At 41.0% G+C, this 19,283-nt stretch overlaps 1 protein-coding gene across 1 annotated transcript in view; it reads left to right on the top strand.

The window, feature by feature from the left end:
* Nucleotides 1-19,283, top strand: part of hs2st1a (heparan sulfate 2-O-sulfotransferase 1a) — a 51,141-nt gene that overhangs the window by 18,569 nt on the left and 13,289 nt on the right. The window contains exons 3-6 of the mRNA XM_079649993.1: nt 12,728-12,981; nt 14,164-14,249; nt 15,916-16,054; nt 16,180-16,277. Of these exons, the coding sequence (XP_079506119.1) occupies nt 12,728-12,981; nt 14,164-14,249; nt 15,916-16,054; nt 16,180-16,277 (577 nt within the window). The remainder of the gene's footprint in view (nt 1-12,727; nt 12,982-14,163; nt 14,250-15,915; nt 16,055-16,179; nt 16,278-19,283) is intronic.

Genomic DNA, 19,283 nt, shown 5'->3' with positions numbered 1-19,283 from the left:
GCCTTCTCTCACCATGGACACTTTTCGGCAAGTGTACTGCACTGCTATCTCATCCTACTCCTGTAAAACTGGAGGGCAATCATTAATAGTTAGTGGCTTTAAGAACGTAGGCTGCATAAAATAGCATGATCCAAATCTCGACGGTAGGTCAAATCATGATGTGACTTCCAGTCAAATATACAGAGTAAAATCAATTGCTTGTTATAATTAAACATATCTATTGGCACGTCCTCTTGTCGCGATATGTTTTCTTTGTCGCCCAAAATTCGGCAATGTCATGCTTCAGAAGATTCAGAGGTACATAATGTTATTTTTTTTTCTTTGGTTGCTTTAGTGTAACAGTTTAATTAACTTCAAGGGATTCCTTAAGTATAAGACACAGACAAATACCTTAATTACGAGAAGACCTAAGGTTGATATATACAAAGGATATTAGTTTAAGGAAAGTTTGATTCTGTGTAAAACTTAAACTTAAGGTGTTTTGTGCGACAGACCACTTCTAGCCCCCAAAAAACTAGTCATTTCTAAAGTTTCGACATCCTCAATGACACTCAATGGAGTACTTATGGTCCCAAGACCCATACCCCAAACCACTTAACCACTAAACTGTCGGCACAGTGTTATCTGTCTGCACAGACAAGGCACGTTTTTGTCTCTTCTCTATATATGAGGAATGCTTTGTCGGTATTCTCTGACAAAAAGACTCTTGTTTTTTTTTTCACACAGATTGTTTTCAATAAGTTGAACTCTAAGGGCCAGACAGCAGCAGCATCTCTCAGGAAGACGCAGGTGGAAAATCCGGCTCATAACCTTAACAGCGCGCTACCCACACCCCCACCACCAGCCCCCCTCCCGTATTTCCCTCACCTTTCCTGCTCTAACTACCGTGAAAGTCATCTCCAGCCTGTTTTTATGGAGCCTTTCAAAGCAGCCGTGCCAAGTCCAGGGCAGGAAATATCACGTCACTGTGAAACGTGTTATTTACGAGAATCTGCAATGTAGCCAGACCCTTTATTTCACTAGCTCACCTCACTGGGTGCATCTGTTCATTTGAATTTCAACAGTGTACCCTTTCTGTGGCTTATGTAATGCAGTCTGACTTTAATAAATTGTTCAGCGCCATTTCCATAAGACTCTCATCCTTTTTATGATAAATCTAGAGGACAGACAAATAAGAACTCACAGTATCTTCCTGTAGAGAAGGCATGACTGTGTTACTGTGCTTTACTGTTTGTGAGCAATAGTGACTGTCATTGTTGGATTAATAAACAATCAATACATTTGTGCAAAAAAAATGAAAAGGTGCCATCTTGTTTCGTCCATCCAACATACCAGTAACAATAAAATCGAGAAAAGCGACAAATCCATAAATATGAGAAGCTGGATCAAGCAAATGGGACATTTTTGTTGGATTAAAAGAGAGTCTGCAATTGACATTCATGTACCGTAACATAATGCTTGACACTGCTGCTGGAACAAAAACATTTCCCAATTATGGGATAAATGAAGTATATAATGTATCTATCTATCTTATATGTTGTCGGTACAGTCTGCTGGGTGCACAGTATTTAATGTGAACTTGGAGGCAAAAGGATGCATTGCAAAGGTACAGTTTACTTGGCGGTTTACACAGACCACTGCTACATTTTTCTTTTACTTTCCAAAAGTAGCTGGGATGCAAGACACGGGAACTTAAGAACTGAGGATGTGGAGTGTTTTTTTGTATGCAAACTGTAACTGTACTGCACATTTTACGTCAACCAGACGACTGCTACTGGTAACCATCATTGGAAGTGGGACGTAAGCAGACATGAGCAGTCCCATTTGTCTCCGTCAGGTGGCAAACCATCGTTCACCAGACTAACTGAGAGGTGAAATGTACTTAACCAAAAAAGATTTTCATGTGATCAATGTAAAGAAATCAAACGTGTTTGAATATATTGCTTCATTGATTTTATTTCCATAGCCAACGTAGCAAGTACTGTAGTTAAACAGGGGAGCTCCAAGACTGGGAGCCTTGATCAATAAATGTATATACAGTTTCAAAACACATATGCATCAGGAAATGTGTGTGATAAAAAAAACGTTTTCTTTGCAGATTTCACTTTTTACAACAAAAATATATTTGGAGTGTAAAAAACGTGTCTCCAGACACCCTTGAACATAAGATGGAAAACAAGGATTATATTCACACAATAGTTAATATGTTAATTAAATGTCAGCCTTATTCACAGGGGGGGTCAATGGGATCCAAACAGCAAACTTTGACCCTGGGCCCCCTAAATTGGTTTATCCGGCCATGCCCTGGCTGTTAGAGAAAGAAATTAGATTAGGTGGCCACATTTTCGTCAGTCCCAGTTTTTCTCAGACATACTCCTTGTCCCCCCCCCGTCTCTCCTTCTTTCTTCTCTCCCCCCACCCTCGCCACCTCTCGTGTCTTCCCCAGCTGTACTGTGCAGGAACAGCAGAGTGAATGAGACCTTTCATTGAGTGTCAATGTCATACTTGTGTGTCAAAGCCTCTGGGAAAAATGCCTCGGCTTCAGCAATCAACCCATTTAAAAAAAAATCCTAGCTAAACAATTGCACATTACTTCAAATATATTTTCCAAAACAAATCCATTAAATACTCCATTTGGACTAAAAGCATTGGTGTGTAGTTTAGAGAAAGTTTTATGTTTCACTGTGCGTGGTTTTGCATGTTCCTGCTCACATACTGAGCTTGTTTGAAAGCTCCGAAGGCGTTTTTGAATGTACCGTGCACCTTCACAATCACTTAATGAAAGCGCTCGTTTATCCATCTCCTCTTTCAGGCCTCTGCAGCTGCCGGTGGCGTTGAAAAAGCTGCAGACCAGATTACATTCCCCCTCACAGAGTGTTTCATATTGCTTCTCATCAATTAAATAACAATAGCATAGCAGGTTCTACTCTGTTAAATCAGGCCTGAGTCATCCCATTGGCCTGACTTTATTCCACTCCAGACACATTTTAAAGGGGCCCTATAATGCTAGTTCATATTTGTAATTGGTGTCTTTACTCTGACATGTTTCCATACTTTAATGTTCAAAAAGCTCTTTATTTTTCTCATACTGCCTGTGCTGCTGCACCTCTTTTCACCCTCTGTCTGAAACCAGGGCCCAGTCTACTCTGATTGGTTAGCTGGCCGGCTCTGTTTTGATTGGTCAACCTCTTAGAGATGTCCCGCCCCATAGCCTATAACGTACATGTGTTGGAGCGCTAGCCAATAGATGCGTGATCCTTATGTAGTGATTTCACTATGTCGAAACTTTGGAGGGAACACAGAGCTTTTGCACCATTTACATGCACAACAACCTATATAACACACTACAGCAGGAGTCGGCAACCCCTGGCTGGCACGCGGCACCGTAACCAGTGGCACACTAGGAATAAGTGGAATAAGTGTGCAAAAATATTTAAATTGTATTTTCGGATCCTGATCGAGACCGCCGCCAGAGCGTGTCTCCCCGTTACCTGCAGAAGGAAACCATGCACGTAACGCACCCCCGCTCTCTTTAACTCCAAGCGACTTTCTGCCGCTTTCCTCCGTGGTCTACAGCTGATCGTTTCACCACGGAGGAAAGCACTTCACTAATTGCCGTAGGCCTACACATAAGGAGCTGTACAAATGTCACAGTTTTTGCGTGGCTGTGTGGAAAGCCCAGTGGCGGACTGGACATCTGTGTGTTGAACTTTCCTGTCGGCTCCCAGACCGTATCGAGGAGGGCAGAAGCAACAAGCTTCAGGTTCAATAACCCACTTTAGCTTAAATAGACTGGAGAGAGGCGAGCTCTTCTTGGGAGGCCGTTGCATTTATTTAGCTGTTCTTCTGTTTCACAAAATACATCACAGACCTCTGTTTTTCTGCTTCCTCGTTTCACTTCCAGAAACATACACACGTTCCCTCACTGTCGCTCTACCATCCACAAACACACATGCACAAGCCACACCCCCCTCTCTCTCTCTTAAAGGGACAGCGATCTCATCTCACTCTGCATGACCCTAATATAGGTGTGCTCTGGAGAATCACAGAACGGACGATTGTCCTTATTATTATGCCGTTTAAACCAATTATTTAAATGTGTTTGTTAAATTCGGCATCGTGTAAGTTGCACTGACAGGTCCAAACACTGCTTCCAGCGAGGCTCCGCCGCCCTCCTGCTGATAGTTCACGAGCGTCAAGCGCCTCAATCCCACCCCCGTTGATAATTCTCGATCGTTGGCACGCTGATAACAATTTTTTTTTTAAATGGCACTTCATATCAAAAAGGTTGCCGACCCCTGTACTACAGGAAAGGGAAAATCCCAAAATTAGGGCCTTTAAGACTCAATTTGAGTAGTTAGAAATTCGGACGCATACGGTTTATCCAAATGTTCCTGAGTGCTGCAATGATGACATAACTGTCCCCCCAAACTTAATTCTGCCAAACAGCATCCTGCATCCAAAACTCTATAGAGGCACCAGCAGCAGCAGACTAATTCCATTTGTATACAGCAGAAAACCTAGATCTCCTCCTTGTCATCCTTCATTGATTTTGCAATCCAGTGCCATCCGAGCAGAACCATACAAGCCGTGCAGCTCAGTCTGCCGCTGATAGCCAATCTCTATTACCCACCTATGCCAAGGCTTCGTTTGGAAGGGCTAACCCTCTCAGCAGGAGCACACGGAGGCAGAGAGCTCCGACTGGCGGATCGGAGCGATGATGGATTTATGTGCCTCTTGGAGAAAGGATCATCTTCTCTCCCTCACTTTTATTATCCCATCAGATCTGCCGTGACGGCAATAATACATGACTGCCTGTCACATTTTTGCAGATCTGCCGGTGAATATGAATGATGATTTCAAATGCACGTCTAATCAGCCGCGAAATTGCTTCAGTAAATATGTTCTACTACCGGCGCTCTGTCTTCTTCCTGTCTCTCACTTTGAAGAAAACTCCAAGTAATAGGCTTGTAGTTGTCACAATGTTTAAGACCCGTGTTGGCTTCACGGTTCCTAATTAGCTTTTAATGCACGGAGACGGGCTTGAGGACAGAAATGTGAAATGAAAGGAAGCCTGCTGTGTGGCCATAGTGATTCAGGCCTTTGTTCTCTAATTAAATGACCTCAGAAGGGAGCGCTAAGCTTAAGTTTGTGTGTGTGGCGCCCTCTGATATGAAGGTCTGTGCCAAGTGCATTCAGTCTCGCAATGAATAGGGCGTCTTCTACAAAGCCTAAGAAGCCCTCTCGGTGCCCGCTTCGCCTTCTTGTTGCTTGTTGGAAAATGTCCACAAAACACCATGTCTTTAACAAGTGGCCCATTCGCAGAGCTCAGGATGTTGTAGTTGGGGATACGGTAGCCTCTGGTTTTTTCTCACTCTTCCCCACCTTCTCTGAACATATCTGACACTGCCAGCCTTCCCTGCAAACTCTTTTCGATTCACAAAGGCTTACATTTTTGTCTCTATACCTCAGGAAACTAAAATGAACTTTCTCCTGTAGATGGCACCATTTTATAAAGTCAAATCACTCAATTAAACAATATCTCATTTACCTCTAATGATATCTAGCCATGTAACTAACTTTTGTCCAACTTGTCCATCCTGTTTATGAGTTATCTGGCCAATGTGCTCTCTGCTCACCAGGATTTAGGAACGAGTCCTAAAACCCGGAAATTAGTTAGTATTTTCTTACTTTAGGTTTCCTCATCTCGAAGTCAATGCTTTTTTGCATGTGTTTTTGTTTAGAAGCCTAAAATAAGGTCTGTGGTTAACACATGCTTAAGGGATTTTCAAGTTTTGTTCTGAAAACATAAAATACATCCCTGTGTGTCATAAAAATGGTGGTTAACTAACAAGTGACTTAATGAACTAGGAAACGTCATCACGCCGAGTATGCTTTCAGGTACACAGTGATAACGCGCAGTCATGTGACCTCGATGTAGTTCATTTATGGCCTAGCATTAGCTTTTTATTTCTGCCGATTGCGTTTACTCCATAAAAAACATAAAGCAGTGTTAATATGTGAAGATTTTCCTTCTGAACAAGACGTGTTAAGTTTCATAAATGTGTTTTTGCAACAACACTATTTTTCTACAAATAACAAAATCCAATCAGGAAATGTAATTGCTTATTGTCGAAGGAGCCTTTGTGATGCTAACTTCCGGGTCGGAATACAAAAATACGTCATCACTGCACCACTCGATCTCGATATTTACTACACATCTGACAAGTTTTTGTGATTGCATCCTACACCGTTGCAAAATCTGTCCACAGAAATATTAACTCCTGACAAAGTACTCAAAACCTATTAGCTAGTGGAGCAAAGTAGAGATCTTTAGGAGCACATTTTTCCATGCTGACATGCACATACTTGAGCTGAAAACAATAGCAGACACACACTGTCGCAGCTGGAAACAGTATATTTAAAATTCTCCAGTGAGATCTCTTCTCAGAAACAATGTCCTATTACTTCCTGATAAACTGCAGACCTTGCTGACAGCTGAGTGTTTCTTTAATGGAAAGTAGTTCCAGCGATGTCTGTGGATTATCCAGAGTAACAGGGACACTGTCTGGAAAAACACATTACTGGGGAATATATATATATTTTTTAAACCTGCAGAAAGTAAGCTCTGTGGAAGACAAAGGATTATGACACAAGTTTTGTTCAGCAATAAATCTATTCGCAAACAATCACTATTTCAGGTAAGGGATAATGTGCCAAGGTGATGCCTTTATGTTGATGCAAGATCCCTTCGCTTTGCGTCAGGATCATTTTTCACTAATGACCTCCTTGGTGCACATTATCCCGGATACCTACTACATAAACCGATGAACCAACAACTTGATTGACAATATTGATACAAAAAATTGATTTAATTGATTTATAAATGATCGTATTGCTTCCGCTAAGAAAAACAGAGTCCTTCCACTGCATACCAACCTCCTTCCTTCTGTTGGGCTCTTTACATGGGACAGTTTAGCCTTCATGAATCCAAAGAGTCGTGCTCTCCACAAATATAAAAGTGAATATCCAAAAAGTATTCCATGGTGTTTTCTGATGGAGAAAATGAATGTTTGTTGTCCACAGCTGATGTCAAATGTATCGGACTTCTTTCTGCACATCGATATGACTGCACAAAGTCACTTGATCATCCGTAGCAACGATCTGTTCTCCTTAGCAGCAGCCTGATGACGAGAATTAACAACCTCTGAAATGTCCAAATTGACCAATCAGAATGAGTATTCAACTAAGCTGTTTAATAAGGAACCACATTATGTCACCAATGTGATTGAAACTTCTGGAGCAATGGAGATGAAACTCAGAGAGACACAAGGAGAACTGGAGCATGGTTGAAAAACACTGATGGTTTATTATGAAGTTAAGGCCGGAGAATTCACCAGACATGATGACAAAGCGGTTGCCAAACCAATTCTGAAGATCTCTACCCCAGACCCATGTATTTAGCTAGCTCTGAGATAATAATCAACATTGTGCTTAAAGGCCCAGTGAAGTGCATGTTTTTGCACCAAAAGGAAATGGCAGTTTCATTCCTTACATATTATTGTGCCTGTTCATGGCTAAAATAATTTTTAATAATTCATAATTAATGAATTAATGAATTATTAATTTTGCCGTCTGAGCCTAACGGAAGTTGCAGACGATAGTGGCTGTGACGTCACAAGATGTACCCAGTTGCGATTGTAAACATGGCGGAGACTTTGGAAAGTGATACTAGTGTGAGAGAAATGATTGATTTGGACAGCTTTTCGGACAGGATAGATGAGGAAAGTGATCAATCTGGTGCACTTTGAGGGCAACATTAAGAGATTTATGGATACAGCTCTCAACACTCATATGAAACATATATTTCAATAATCAAAAAACATTGGAAGGATTTCTTAACCTATTTTATACAACTAATATTACATAGATGGAAATATTTGTTTACATAGATGACCAAACCCACTGAGATAACTTAGGCTACAGTTTACCTCCCTGAGCTGACGTTATCTCTCTCAGTCCCACAGGAGAGCACTCTCCCTCTCCTTATTGTTGAAACAGCTAATCTCCGTTAGCTCCGAGCTAGCACCAGATGCTAACAACAACCCTGTAACTCTGTCAGTCTCTCTTTCTCTCTCTCTCGAATCGACCACTGGCCTTTATTTATCATGATCAATCAAATAATCTACGAAACAATGACACCAGCCAGGCTCACCTTCATCTTTTGGGAACAGAAACATCGCCACTTCGGCAGACTTGACATTACTACAGCCAGCGGCAATGCATCGTTTCCCCTGTGTTTTTCATCCTTCTTTCTTCACTGTCGCCTCCATTGTTAGGTTTTCTCGATTGGCAATCACTTCCAGTCGACTCCGACACACTTTCCAGGAAAATACTAGCTCAAAAATGTTGAGAAATTCGACTTTGAAAAAGAGAAAAAACGAACGGTGGTGAATGTAAACAGTGCGGCGGCGTCCATCTCGTGACGTCACGCAGTAGATCGCAAGCCACGCCCACGAAGGCGAAGGTCGACTGCAGATTTCCCCGGAAAATTCAAAACTCGTAGAATTTGTTGCTATTCCAACATTTTTTGATATGGGTTCCAATGGACAATTTGGGTCATTACTATACGTATTAGCATAACAGATCATGCACAGGTGCACACTTCACAGGGCCTTTAACAAGATAAAACGGGCAAAGCACTATACCACCTCTATCAGCTGACGACAACAGGTAGGAATAAGGACACAAAACACTGAGAGCACAGCAGCCAAGGTCGCAGGCCTGAGCTCACTGAGGGCAGTACAAACTGATAAACTGAACTAAAGTTATGGGCCTAGGAACATATTTCCCTAACAGCCAATACTGAGTAGATGATTTACCTAGAGATGGGCTTATTGCTATAACCTCTCTTTTATTTGGTCTTCCAGTGAGCTGCTAACACCCACCTTTTTAAGGCGGCTAAAAGCTTCAATATTTACTGACATCACTTGGCATTAGAATTTCTTGAGCTTGTATTGACCACAGGACTTATTTCAGGCATCTAAGCAAGACGAGATGAGGGAACCTGTTAAGAAATGCTGACCCACCTCTTTGGTTTATGATTGTTATGACTATAGTACAGAAAGAAACTATTAGAGCTATTATTTTCACTCGTAGTAAAAAGATAATTGTGAAAATATATTTGTGTATGGTCTGTAAAGCAGACAGGTGGTAGTACGCAACAGACTAAAGATAACTAATGTTCCTGACATGCATTATTTCAGGTTGAAATCCAGCTCTTTCGAATGCCACTGTTGTCCTTCTTTGTCCCCCTCCACTGTGCACCCATCATAAAAATAATCCTAAAAAGACATCTGAGCCTAGGCGATAAAGTTCCAGCATAGCAACTGTTATTGCTGTTGTTGTTGGCTGCTACGTGCTTCAGGAGGAGGCGTGCATGAATGTCTCCATTACAGTTGTTCTGCATGCTGACAGCCTTCAGCCATCACAGCCACCTGGCACGTCTCCACGCCCACAAGCACTAGTGGGCGGAAGCGGCATGTCTCCGACCGTAACCAGACCCAGCTCGACGAGCGGGACATTAACAGCTGCTCAGCAGGGTGTAAGAGAGGGGGCAGCAGGAGCATTTCTGTGTGTGTTGAGAGCACATGCCCACGTGTGTCCAGCTCGGACGAAGGAGAGGTTGGCGGATTCACAGTTGACATCTTAATTGGCCGCCGGTGCCAGATGCCAGCTTCTTATGCCGACCAGTCCAGTGTCTCAGCAGAAGCCAGACTCCAGCAAGGGCTCCAGCGAGGGCTCCCACGGGTATTAGGTGCTCCAGCCTCCCTTCCTCTCACACACACTCACATACACACACTCTTTTTCTTCTCCCTCCATCCTCTCCGAGTCATTGTCAACACCAGTCTCTCTGAGGCGAATTCAAACGTAGAAAAGCCTGTCGGTAACAAAGGCCTGGGCGCCTTTGTGCGGGATCTATTCAAAACCAGGTCTGGCTTTCCTGCCATTTCATCTATGTTTGGATTGAGATCCCTCCGCCCCCCTCATTTATAGTGTATTGTTGTCCTGTTAATGTCCAGTCAGCGATCAAATAACTGTAGCCTTACCGTCTAACTACCAACCCATGACCTTCACCTCCTCACCCTTTCACTCTCGTAACATGACGCTTTTCCCAGAAGAGGAAACAAGGTTGGATACATCTATTCAAGTGAAGCACAGGAACGTACTTGGCCACATGATGGCACACTTTTTTTTCGTTTGGCCCTGAAGAGTTTAAAAGGTAAAGTCACTTATTTGAAGAGGACATATCATACTCATTTCCAGGTTCATATTTGTATTTAGTTCCTCTAGAGTCTACTGGGACATGTCTCCATGCTTAATGTTCAAAAAGCTCTTTCTTTGTCTCATACTGCCTGTGCTACAGCACCTCTTTTCACCCTCTGTCTGAAACCAGAGCCCAGACTGCTCTGATTGGTTAGCTGGCCGGCTCTGTTGTGATTGGTCAACCACTTAAGAGATGTCCCACTCCCTGGTACTCTTTTAGTTGATTCAAAGTAGCAATACAACAGTGTAAAAATACCCTGTTATGTAAAAGTCCTGTATTCAAAGTATTACTAAAGTAACAATGTTTGAGTAGCATGAAAATACACTTAAAGTACCAAAAGTACTTTTTATTTAGTAGGGCCAATTTCAGAATCGTATATATTTAAAATATATTAAATGATTGTACCTTTATTAATGCATGCAATATGTACATAACTTTTTACGTTTGCAACTGGGTAGTTTAATATATAATACAGTTTAATTAAATCATTTATTAGTTGGTTTGTATTTTGTATTAATAAATGAAATCTGCTAAATCAGTAGTAACTAATGCAGTAAAAAAATAAAGCCGAATTAAAAGTGCAACATTTTTCCCACATAATGAAGTGAAGTCAAAGTATATAAATGAACATAATATGAAAAAACGTTTTACTTAAGTACGGTACTTGCGGAAATGTACTTGCTTACGCTCCACCACTGCTAAGGACCACCATTTTCTAAGCCTGCCTTCCTTTGGATCTCAACTACACATTTGTGAAGATTCATTACTGCATGGATCATACATGTCAGTAACATCTTTACCCGGTGACATCCCGCCTGCGATCAAATAACTGTAGCCTTACGATCAAGCTGATCTCTGACCCTCGCCTCTTCACCCTTGACCCTGGTTACAGGACACTTTTCGCATAAAAAGAAACCGGGCTGGATATGTCAATCAGAGTCCGTCTAAAGCACAGACACATGTACTCGGCCATATGAGGGTACATTTATTTGATCTAAAAAGGGAGCGCACAGACACTTCAGTCTGCGGTTAAATGAGGAGAGTGAGAGTGAAGGTAGGAGACTGATATTAAAGTGGAATTTGATTAGCTAAGAGAGGTGGTATTGCAGCGTGAAATAGGCTGCTAACAAAATGATTAACTAATATTCCTGTATGACATTATTCTTAAAACTTGGTGTGAAGAAGGAAAGGTTTTTTTATGTTTGAATCAAATGGAAATTAAAGTTTAGTCTCTCACAAAGCACTGCTACTTCTGACAAGGACGGAACAGTGTCTTTGTCAGGTTTCATTTAACTTGGAGATGTAGCAGAGATGTCAAATGGGAAACAGCTGAGTGCCATCAAAGCATATCATGTAGTTGTGCGGTGTGTCAAATGTTGACCAGTATTTAAACATGGTGGTTGCTCCTGGTATTTTTATTTACACTTAAGACTGTTTACGTAAGTATGTCATTCTTTCTAGCACTTTTAATAGCAGCTCCAGCAAAGGGTTATTTATGTCAACTAAAAGTACATTATAATTTTGGTAAACAAAAACTCATTGAACTTAACTAAACTGAAACCTTATTGCCTGGTAAATAATATACATTACATAAACGTACTCGAAACATACATTTATTACTTTTTGGGTTTTGCTACGATGTCTCACTACCGAAAAAAGTAGAGGGCAAAGAATGTCTTTATACATTTGTGAAATTAAAACACAGAAACTTGACATTGGAGATGGCGTTATGTTGAAATTTCTTCACACAGATGCTAAATGACCATTTCTACACAGTTCTCCAACCATGTGTTTTGTATGTTAATATAGCTGAATAGGTCCAAGTAAATATATCCTACCCGAAAAAACAACTCAAATTGAATATGTAAATCTTTCCCAAATCCTAAACATTTAAAATTAAAAATTTGAAATTAGCAAAAGCACTAAAGTGAGATGTTTGATTGTTGTCTTAAATCTAATACAAATATTTCTGAGGAACAAACTAGCAAAAACTAACCAAAAAACTAAATCAAAATCAAAAAGTCAGAATTAATAAAAATATGTAAACTGCTATAAGCTTGCTCCAGATATCATATTTTATTACAATAAGCAGTCCACTCTATAGTATTACATTTAACATTCTGTTTTATCTTGTTTTATTTAACATTTAAATCGTCTATGGCTCCTGGATTTTATTTGCACGATTGTGTCCCTGGCACTATTTTCTGTCTTTTTGCAATTTATGTTGCATTGTTGGAGGAGCTTGGGACTTCAGATATCCTTAGCAACATCTACGCTGTAGCTCTTGTACATTTGACCAGAAAACCTTTAAATCTGGTATTAGGAAAATCTCTGAAGGACATTTGTGCTGATTTCTTAAAGCAAAACTCACCTGTGTCCATCCTCCTCTCTCCCCTCCAGAACGAGCCATTGCCAGACACGAGGTGCGTGAGATCGAGCAGCGGCACACGCAGGACGGCGTGCGGGAGCGGGACTCTGCGGCCTCTTCGCCGTCGGAGGGCGAAGACGACCTCGTCATCATCTACAACCGCGTGCCCAAGACGGCCAGCACATCCTTCACCAACATCGCCTACGACCTGTGTGGGAAGAACCACTACCACGTCCTGCACATCAACACCACCAAGAACAACCCTGTCATGTCCATACAGGACCAGGTCAGAGACACGCCCTGCTGTAGGGAGGTCCTCAACTAACACAATTATTCTTCTGCTGGGGACATTACCTTACCTCTTGTTAAAACATTTCTGAAAAATAGCGTACACAAATAAATGAAAGAAATGAGACACAGGTCATTCGCACAAAAGATCATGTCAAACCTCAATAACACTGTGTATGTATTCCTGGCGATCCAATTGGTGCAACTTGGTCATGTAACCGGTTAAGATGAGTACACTTTGATTACAAACGAGGAAAGCAAACATCGTTCCCTCTTTTCAGTGCATTACTAGATTATTAAGCGTGGGGCCGCAAATATTATTTTTCTTTTGTCTGAAAAAAGTCTCTACACAACACAAAACAAAGTGAAGCCCATGCAAATGTCTCGTTTACCAGAAATGAGCTTATTAATGTCTTTGAAATGAGTCATTCAGGAAGAACAAAAAGCATAACATCGACAAATCAACTCAAGAAATCTTAATTTGCTAAGACCAAAACAACCATCGACTAAAAAGGAGCAGCTCTAGCAACAGGTTTCTTTAACATACTTTTTTATTTTTTTAATTAATGTTGAGGTTTGTATTACAACGAATGTGGTCCAAGGGCCGGTTTGGAGTGCTTTATTGTGAACCACTTTTTAGTGTTCCCACTGCAGCAGCGCTGGTTCTTGGAACAGTAAATGGTGGGAGTAGAAAACTTCTGTTTCAGAAGCAGTAGCGCCAAGATTGCAAAATGGCTAGACACACATATAAACGTGGGGAAAAACATGAACCAGGCATACCTCTAACATATAACTTATTATTCCCCATACTTTGAATAACAACCAGTTTGCTGAATAATTGATCTGCCATACCTGTGCCTCGTTATTGTTCCATGACTTGGAATTTGATATATCGTTGGCTTTAAATCTTTTAATTGATAAGTCAGACTAGTTTTAGTTGCTAGGCAAACTTCATCTATGTAAGACAAGAGATACTTCACATTATACAATCCATTATCTATGTTGTCAAAGGTGACGTCATGACTTGGCTCCTCCCACCTCTGGTCAGTGGAAAAGCAAACTGGTTCTTTAGTGGTTTGCAAGTTGGACCACCTGTGAGCCGAACTAGCTGCAGCACAGAATTAGAACGGAACTCAAAATATATTTTATCCACTGCAATGACAATTTGTATTTGTTCCAGATGCGGTTTGTAAAGAATGTGACTGAGTGGAGAGAAATGAAGCCGGCCTTCTACCACGGACACGTCTCCTTCTTGGACTTCACAAAGTAAATACTTTGTCTTGAAATATAACAACAACAGTTAAAAACAGTGAATCAACCCTGCTGTGGTTTTGTGTAGGGTCTCCCCCTTGTGGTCATTCAAGTCTTTTATGGCTTTTTTTGTTCGTAAGGAATTAGAATTTACAAATCAGTCTACGATTGACAAAAAAAACTAAAATTAAAACCAATAAAAAGGAAATGTAATCTGTTGACGGCATAATAGAGCTGAAAGTATGCGAGGATTAGAATGCAACTGGTGCTTTTTTAACTGAAACCCATTCTACTTTGGGTTGATAAACTTTCCATCATCTATTTAATATATATGACTTAAGTCTCCTAAACATTTTTAATTTCTCCATTAAGAAAAGGTTACGCCTCACATAAAATCAGTCTGCTAATGTCCTTGACTCCACCATTTTTGGAAATGACTTTTACTGGAGACCAGCGTTTTTCAACAAAAATATGCTTTGATGCTTCCTACCCAGGTACAAGAACTGTACATGAGTGACTCGCCCCATGTTAGCTTGAATTCTGGGGGGAAAGGTTGCCTTTTGCGTTCCCTTTACACAAAACAAAGAATCAAAAAATCTTCATGAATGAAAGTAAATGGAAGCCATCTTTAACATCAAAACATCGTTTACAACCTCTCACACAACCCATTCAGTATAAACCACGTCTAATTTATTCGTATGTCATATGCTAACTAAATGTATATGTAATAACAAATGTATTTTGACTAAAACGGCACTATTTAAAACACTTAATAAAAGAGTCACACTGGCACAGATGGCTACCCGTCTGGACGATTCCAAAGTGTACTCAGTAATGAGCCCATCACTTGATAAATGACACTTGGATAATAGCTCACAAGTTTGATACACTGCTGCTGTTAATTCCAACCCAATGTTACTTTAATTTATCAAATACGTCTCAGCTTTTTGACCCTTAACTCAGTGTGGGGGTACGCGAGAAAGGGTTTTACTTTTAAAGGGGCCCTATTGTGCCTTTTCGGGTTTTGCCTCTCCTGTAGTGTGTTATATTGTTTTGTTTGCATGTAAACGGTCAGAACAGGCTAAAATCCCAAAGTTCCCCCCCGCCTGAAACACCTCCATTGGACTCCTTTGTTAACATCCTTAACATAATGACATCACTATGTAACATTGGCTTTTATTAGCTTGCGCTCCAACTCTGTTTCAGACAGAGGGTGAAAAGAGGTGCTGCAGCACATGAGAAAAATAAAGAGCTTTTTGAACATTAAAGCATGGGAAAATGTCACAGTAGAGGCACTAAATATAAATATGAACCTGAAAACGAAAACAATAGGGCCCCTTTAAGAATGTACCATAACACAGGGTGAGCAATGTACATAATCATTTCAACTTTTTCTATCTCTGATAGTTTCTGAATAATGGCTAACCACAAAACATTCCCGGAGAACATGGGATAGATTTTTCTCTCAGTCTCACAGCCTCTCTAACATGCTGTCTGCTTCAGTTGGGCTAATTCACAGTGTCGTGTATAAATATCTGAATGTACAGTAGCACTGATCCTCCGACCTCAGCAAAAATGGTGTTGAACTCTTAAATCTGCAAACTCTGGATCTTTATAAGTTAGCTTTATAGTTGGATCAGTCCTGTTGCATGTGTCTAATCCCTAATGTAAATGATTTCAGGTTTGGAGTGAAGAGGAAGCCCATCTACATAAACGTGATCCGGGACCCCATAGAGAGGCTGGTGTCGTATTACTACTTCCTGCGTTTTGGGGATGACTACAGGCCCGGCTTGAGGCGCAGGAAACAAGGAGACAAGAAGGTAAACATCCATACTCTTATTGTTTTGTTTCAAAAGATAGATTTACAACTTTCAATAGTTAATACTGACCAATTAAAATATCCCCTTTCAATTTTTTGTGTGTTTTCTCTTGGTTTTTGCTTCAGACATTTGATGAATGTGTGTCAGCCGGCGGCTCAGACTGTGCCCCTGAGAAGCTCTGGCTGCAGATTCCCTTTTTCTGTGGTCACTACTCTGAATGCTGGTGAGTGTTCAAACATCAGTCTGAGTATAGTCTTGTTTTTAAAATGACAGAAATCATGCTTGGTTTTGCTTCTCTTTAGTTGTTTTCTGTTTGTCTGTCTGCTTATTTTTCATAAGGCTGGAGATAAACCAATTTTTTTTCTGATTGCAAGCTAAACCTTATTTCTATAGCACCTTTCTAACCAAGTTTTAGCATTGTGTGCTGAACAACCTGTGAGAAACCACGTTAGTTGAGTCCAAAATTATTTTAAAAAAACAAACAGTTGTAATATAATATACGGCATGTGAGTCAAACCAATAAAAGAAGCATGTTAAAATAAAATAACAGTTTTATGTTTGATCAAATCCGATGATTCATGTTTCAACTTTTCTTCTAACTAGTGCACATCTCAAGTGTATAAATCCATGGCTGAAAATAGTCCCTAACATAGCATTCTGTAAAAATGAAACTTTATTCTTAGTGTTTTGAAATTCCCTAAGTTTGAAGGACTGGCCAAGGAGTCATGTGCCACAGATAAGCAGGTACATGCCTGTAGACACCAGGGGTGTTTTTCTTTACTTGCACAACAATATAAATGTTCTTACTGTTGTTATTGTCATAATGCTTTCACACAGAACAAATAATACGCTAAGACAATGGTCATTTGAGCGAGTGGTAAAATGCTGACAAATTCCAGGGTTTAGGGAGTCATTCCTGCACCACTTCATAATAAAACTTACAGTAGCTTAGGATATACAACAATTGACCTTTACTTACTTAGTTTTACCTACATTAGAATTGAAAAGTCAAAATTTGCATCGCTGCCGGTTAAAATGGTTTTGATGAGAAATATTTGCAGGCAATGGTCATCTGAGGCAGATCAGATGCTTTATTAGTTTTCTTTCATTAGCAGCACATTAAACCTCATCGTCCTTCTCTATCACTTCTGCTCCCCTCATCCTCTCAAGGTCTCTGTAGCACTCTTAGCCTCCATCCTCCTCTCTCCATGATGATCTGTATCAATCTCTCTCTGCCCCGACTGATCCCTCTTAGCCTCTCTCATCTCTCCTTCACTCTGCCCTCTTACTTTTTAGCATCCACACTCTTGACGCAGAGTGCCAACTGAAGGTCTTAAGATTGACTTCAGTCTGGTGCACTAACACCTACGGTGGCCGACCCGTGCAAACGCGCTACAACAACACAAAATATACTGCACTTTCATAAACGATGCAAATCTAAAAACACAAATGTGCCAAAAACAAGCAAATGAAGAAACATCTTCACCAACTTTTAGAACAAAATTCCAGAGCACTTGTTGCCTTTCGGGATTAGAAACGTGGCTAACTCGTAATTGTAAGTGTTTTGTCAGTATATTTGATATGACTAGGTTAGCTACGTTAGCTAGCTTATGCCAATATTGGCATATTTTTAGGTAAAGTGTTAGGTAAGTATCCAGTGACAGTGATTGTTGGCCAACTTTGAAATGCCTGAACTTCAACAAGCGTTTCGGTCCCAGCTGTGTTGCCCCTTTCACACCAACGCGTTTTCAGCTCCGGCTCGGAGCTGGAGCCTGAAAAGTACGGTTTTTTCCTGTTCACACCGCAGCGGCGCCGCCTCTTAGCTCCGGAATCCGGTTCACTTCCAGCTCCAAAAAATTGTCGGTCTAGACTAGAGGCAAGAGCTTCAGAGCTAAGAGGCGGCGTCGCTTACGTCTCTCTTACGTCGAGGCGTGCAGGAAACTAAACCCTCCTCCCCTGAACATGGGTCGACTGAAGAGTCTCGTCATGCCTGCCTACAAGCAGTAGTGCTTATAAACACACTTTATAAAGTCAGGCAACACTAACCAGGCTTCGTGTGATTCTGTTTATTTGTGCCTTACTTTGACCATCCATTCACTGTTATTGATCATTGTGGAGAGAGGCAGACGTTTTGTTTTGTATTATAGCAGCTATCGGATGGAATTAATACATGGGCTGCACAGGTTGTTGTGTCCGACTATCACAAGTAGAATCATAATGAAAAATACGCCGGTAAAATGTGCCTGTAGAAAACGGCGTATGCCACAATAGGATAGCAATAGCAAGTAGTCAGTTTAGCTTCGGCTGCTATGCTAACATCATCCATTTTATACCAGAGAAACTTTCATAACAGCGTTGTGATGCCAAACAGCATCAATTCAGACTGACACACACTCACTTAAGGGGAACTGGGGATATGTATCAGCAGCTTGTGTGACAGTCAGACAGTGAATACTTTAGAGAGGCCGCTGCAGTGTGAGCTAACCGGGAGCTAACAGGAGAATAAACTCCCGTGGAAGAGCAGCCAGCACTGCAGCGGTCGGTAAATGCCGCTAAGACACATTAATAAACAATGAACCACGGCAATCTGGAGAAAAGCATAAGGTTGGAGAAGTCGTGTGATTAAAAGCAACACGATCATCGACCCGACGCGGGCCGGCCCTGACCAATTTGCCGCCCTAGGCGAGATTTTAGATGGCGATAATTTAAAACAAAAGCTGCTTTGCTGAACACTTAAACATACTACTTCTGGGTAGCAAAATATTTGCTATCAATCACTTCAGTCTTGGTTAAAAGCAAGATTTAGCCAAAATCCAACCATTAAAATACTACAGGCCTCAATCTCACACCTCAACACCTTACCTTAGACCAGGGGTGTCAAACGTACGGCCCGCGGGCCGGATCAGGCCCGTGAACAAGTTTAATCCGGCCCGCGAGATGATTTTGGAAAGTATAAAAAATAAAAAGAGCTGCAATTTTTCAATGAAAGAAACTGCTGTTCTAAATGTGTCCACTGGGTGTCGCAATAGCAATTATGTGAAGCGAGCAAACTATGTATAACGGGGCTGAGGAAGTAATCCTGTGTTTACAGTCTATCGTGCTTGGCTTCCTCACTCCCCAAAATGTCGCTATCAAAAAAGAGAAAAGTGGACACAGAGTGCAGAGTTTTCCAAGAAAAATGGTCATCCTCCTATTTATTCACGGAAGTGAATGGGAAACCCGTGTGTTT

This window comes from Notothenia rossii, assembly GCF_949606895.1.
Source record: "Notothenia rossii genome assembly, chromosome: 9".
In the NCBI taxonomy this organism is placed as follows: domain Eukaryota; kingdom Metazoa; phylum Chordata; class Actinopteri; order Perciformes; family Nototheniidae; genus Notothenia; species Notothenia rossii.
Note: the sequence above shows the minus strand (reverse complement) of the source record. Positions and strands in the feature narration are given on the sequence as shown.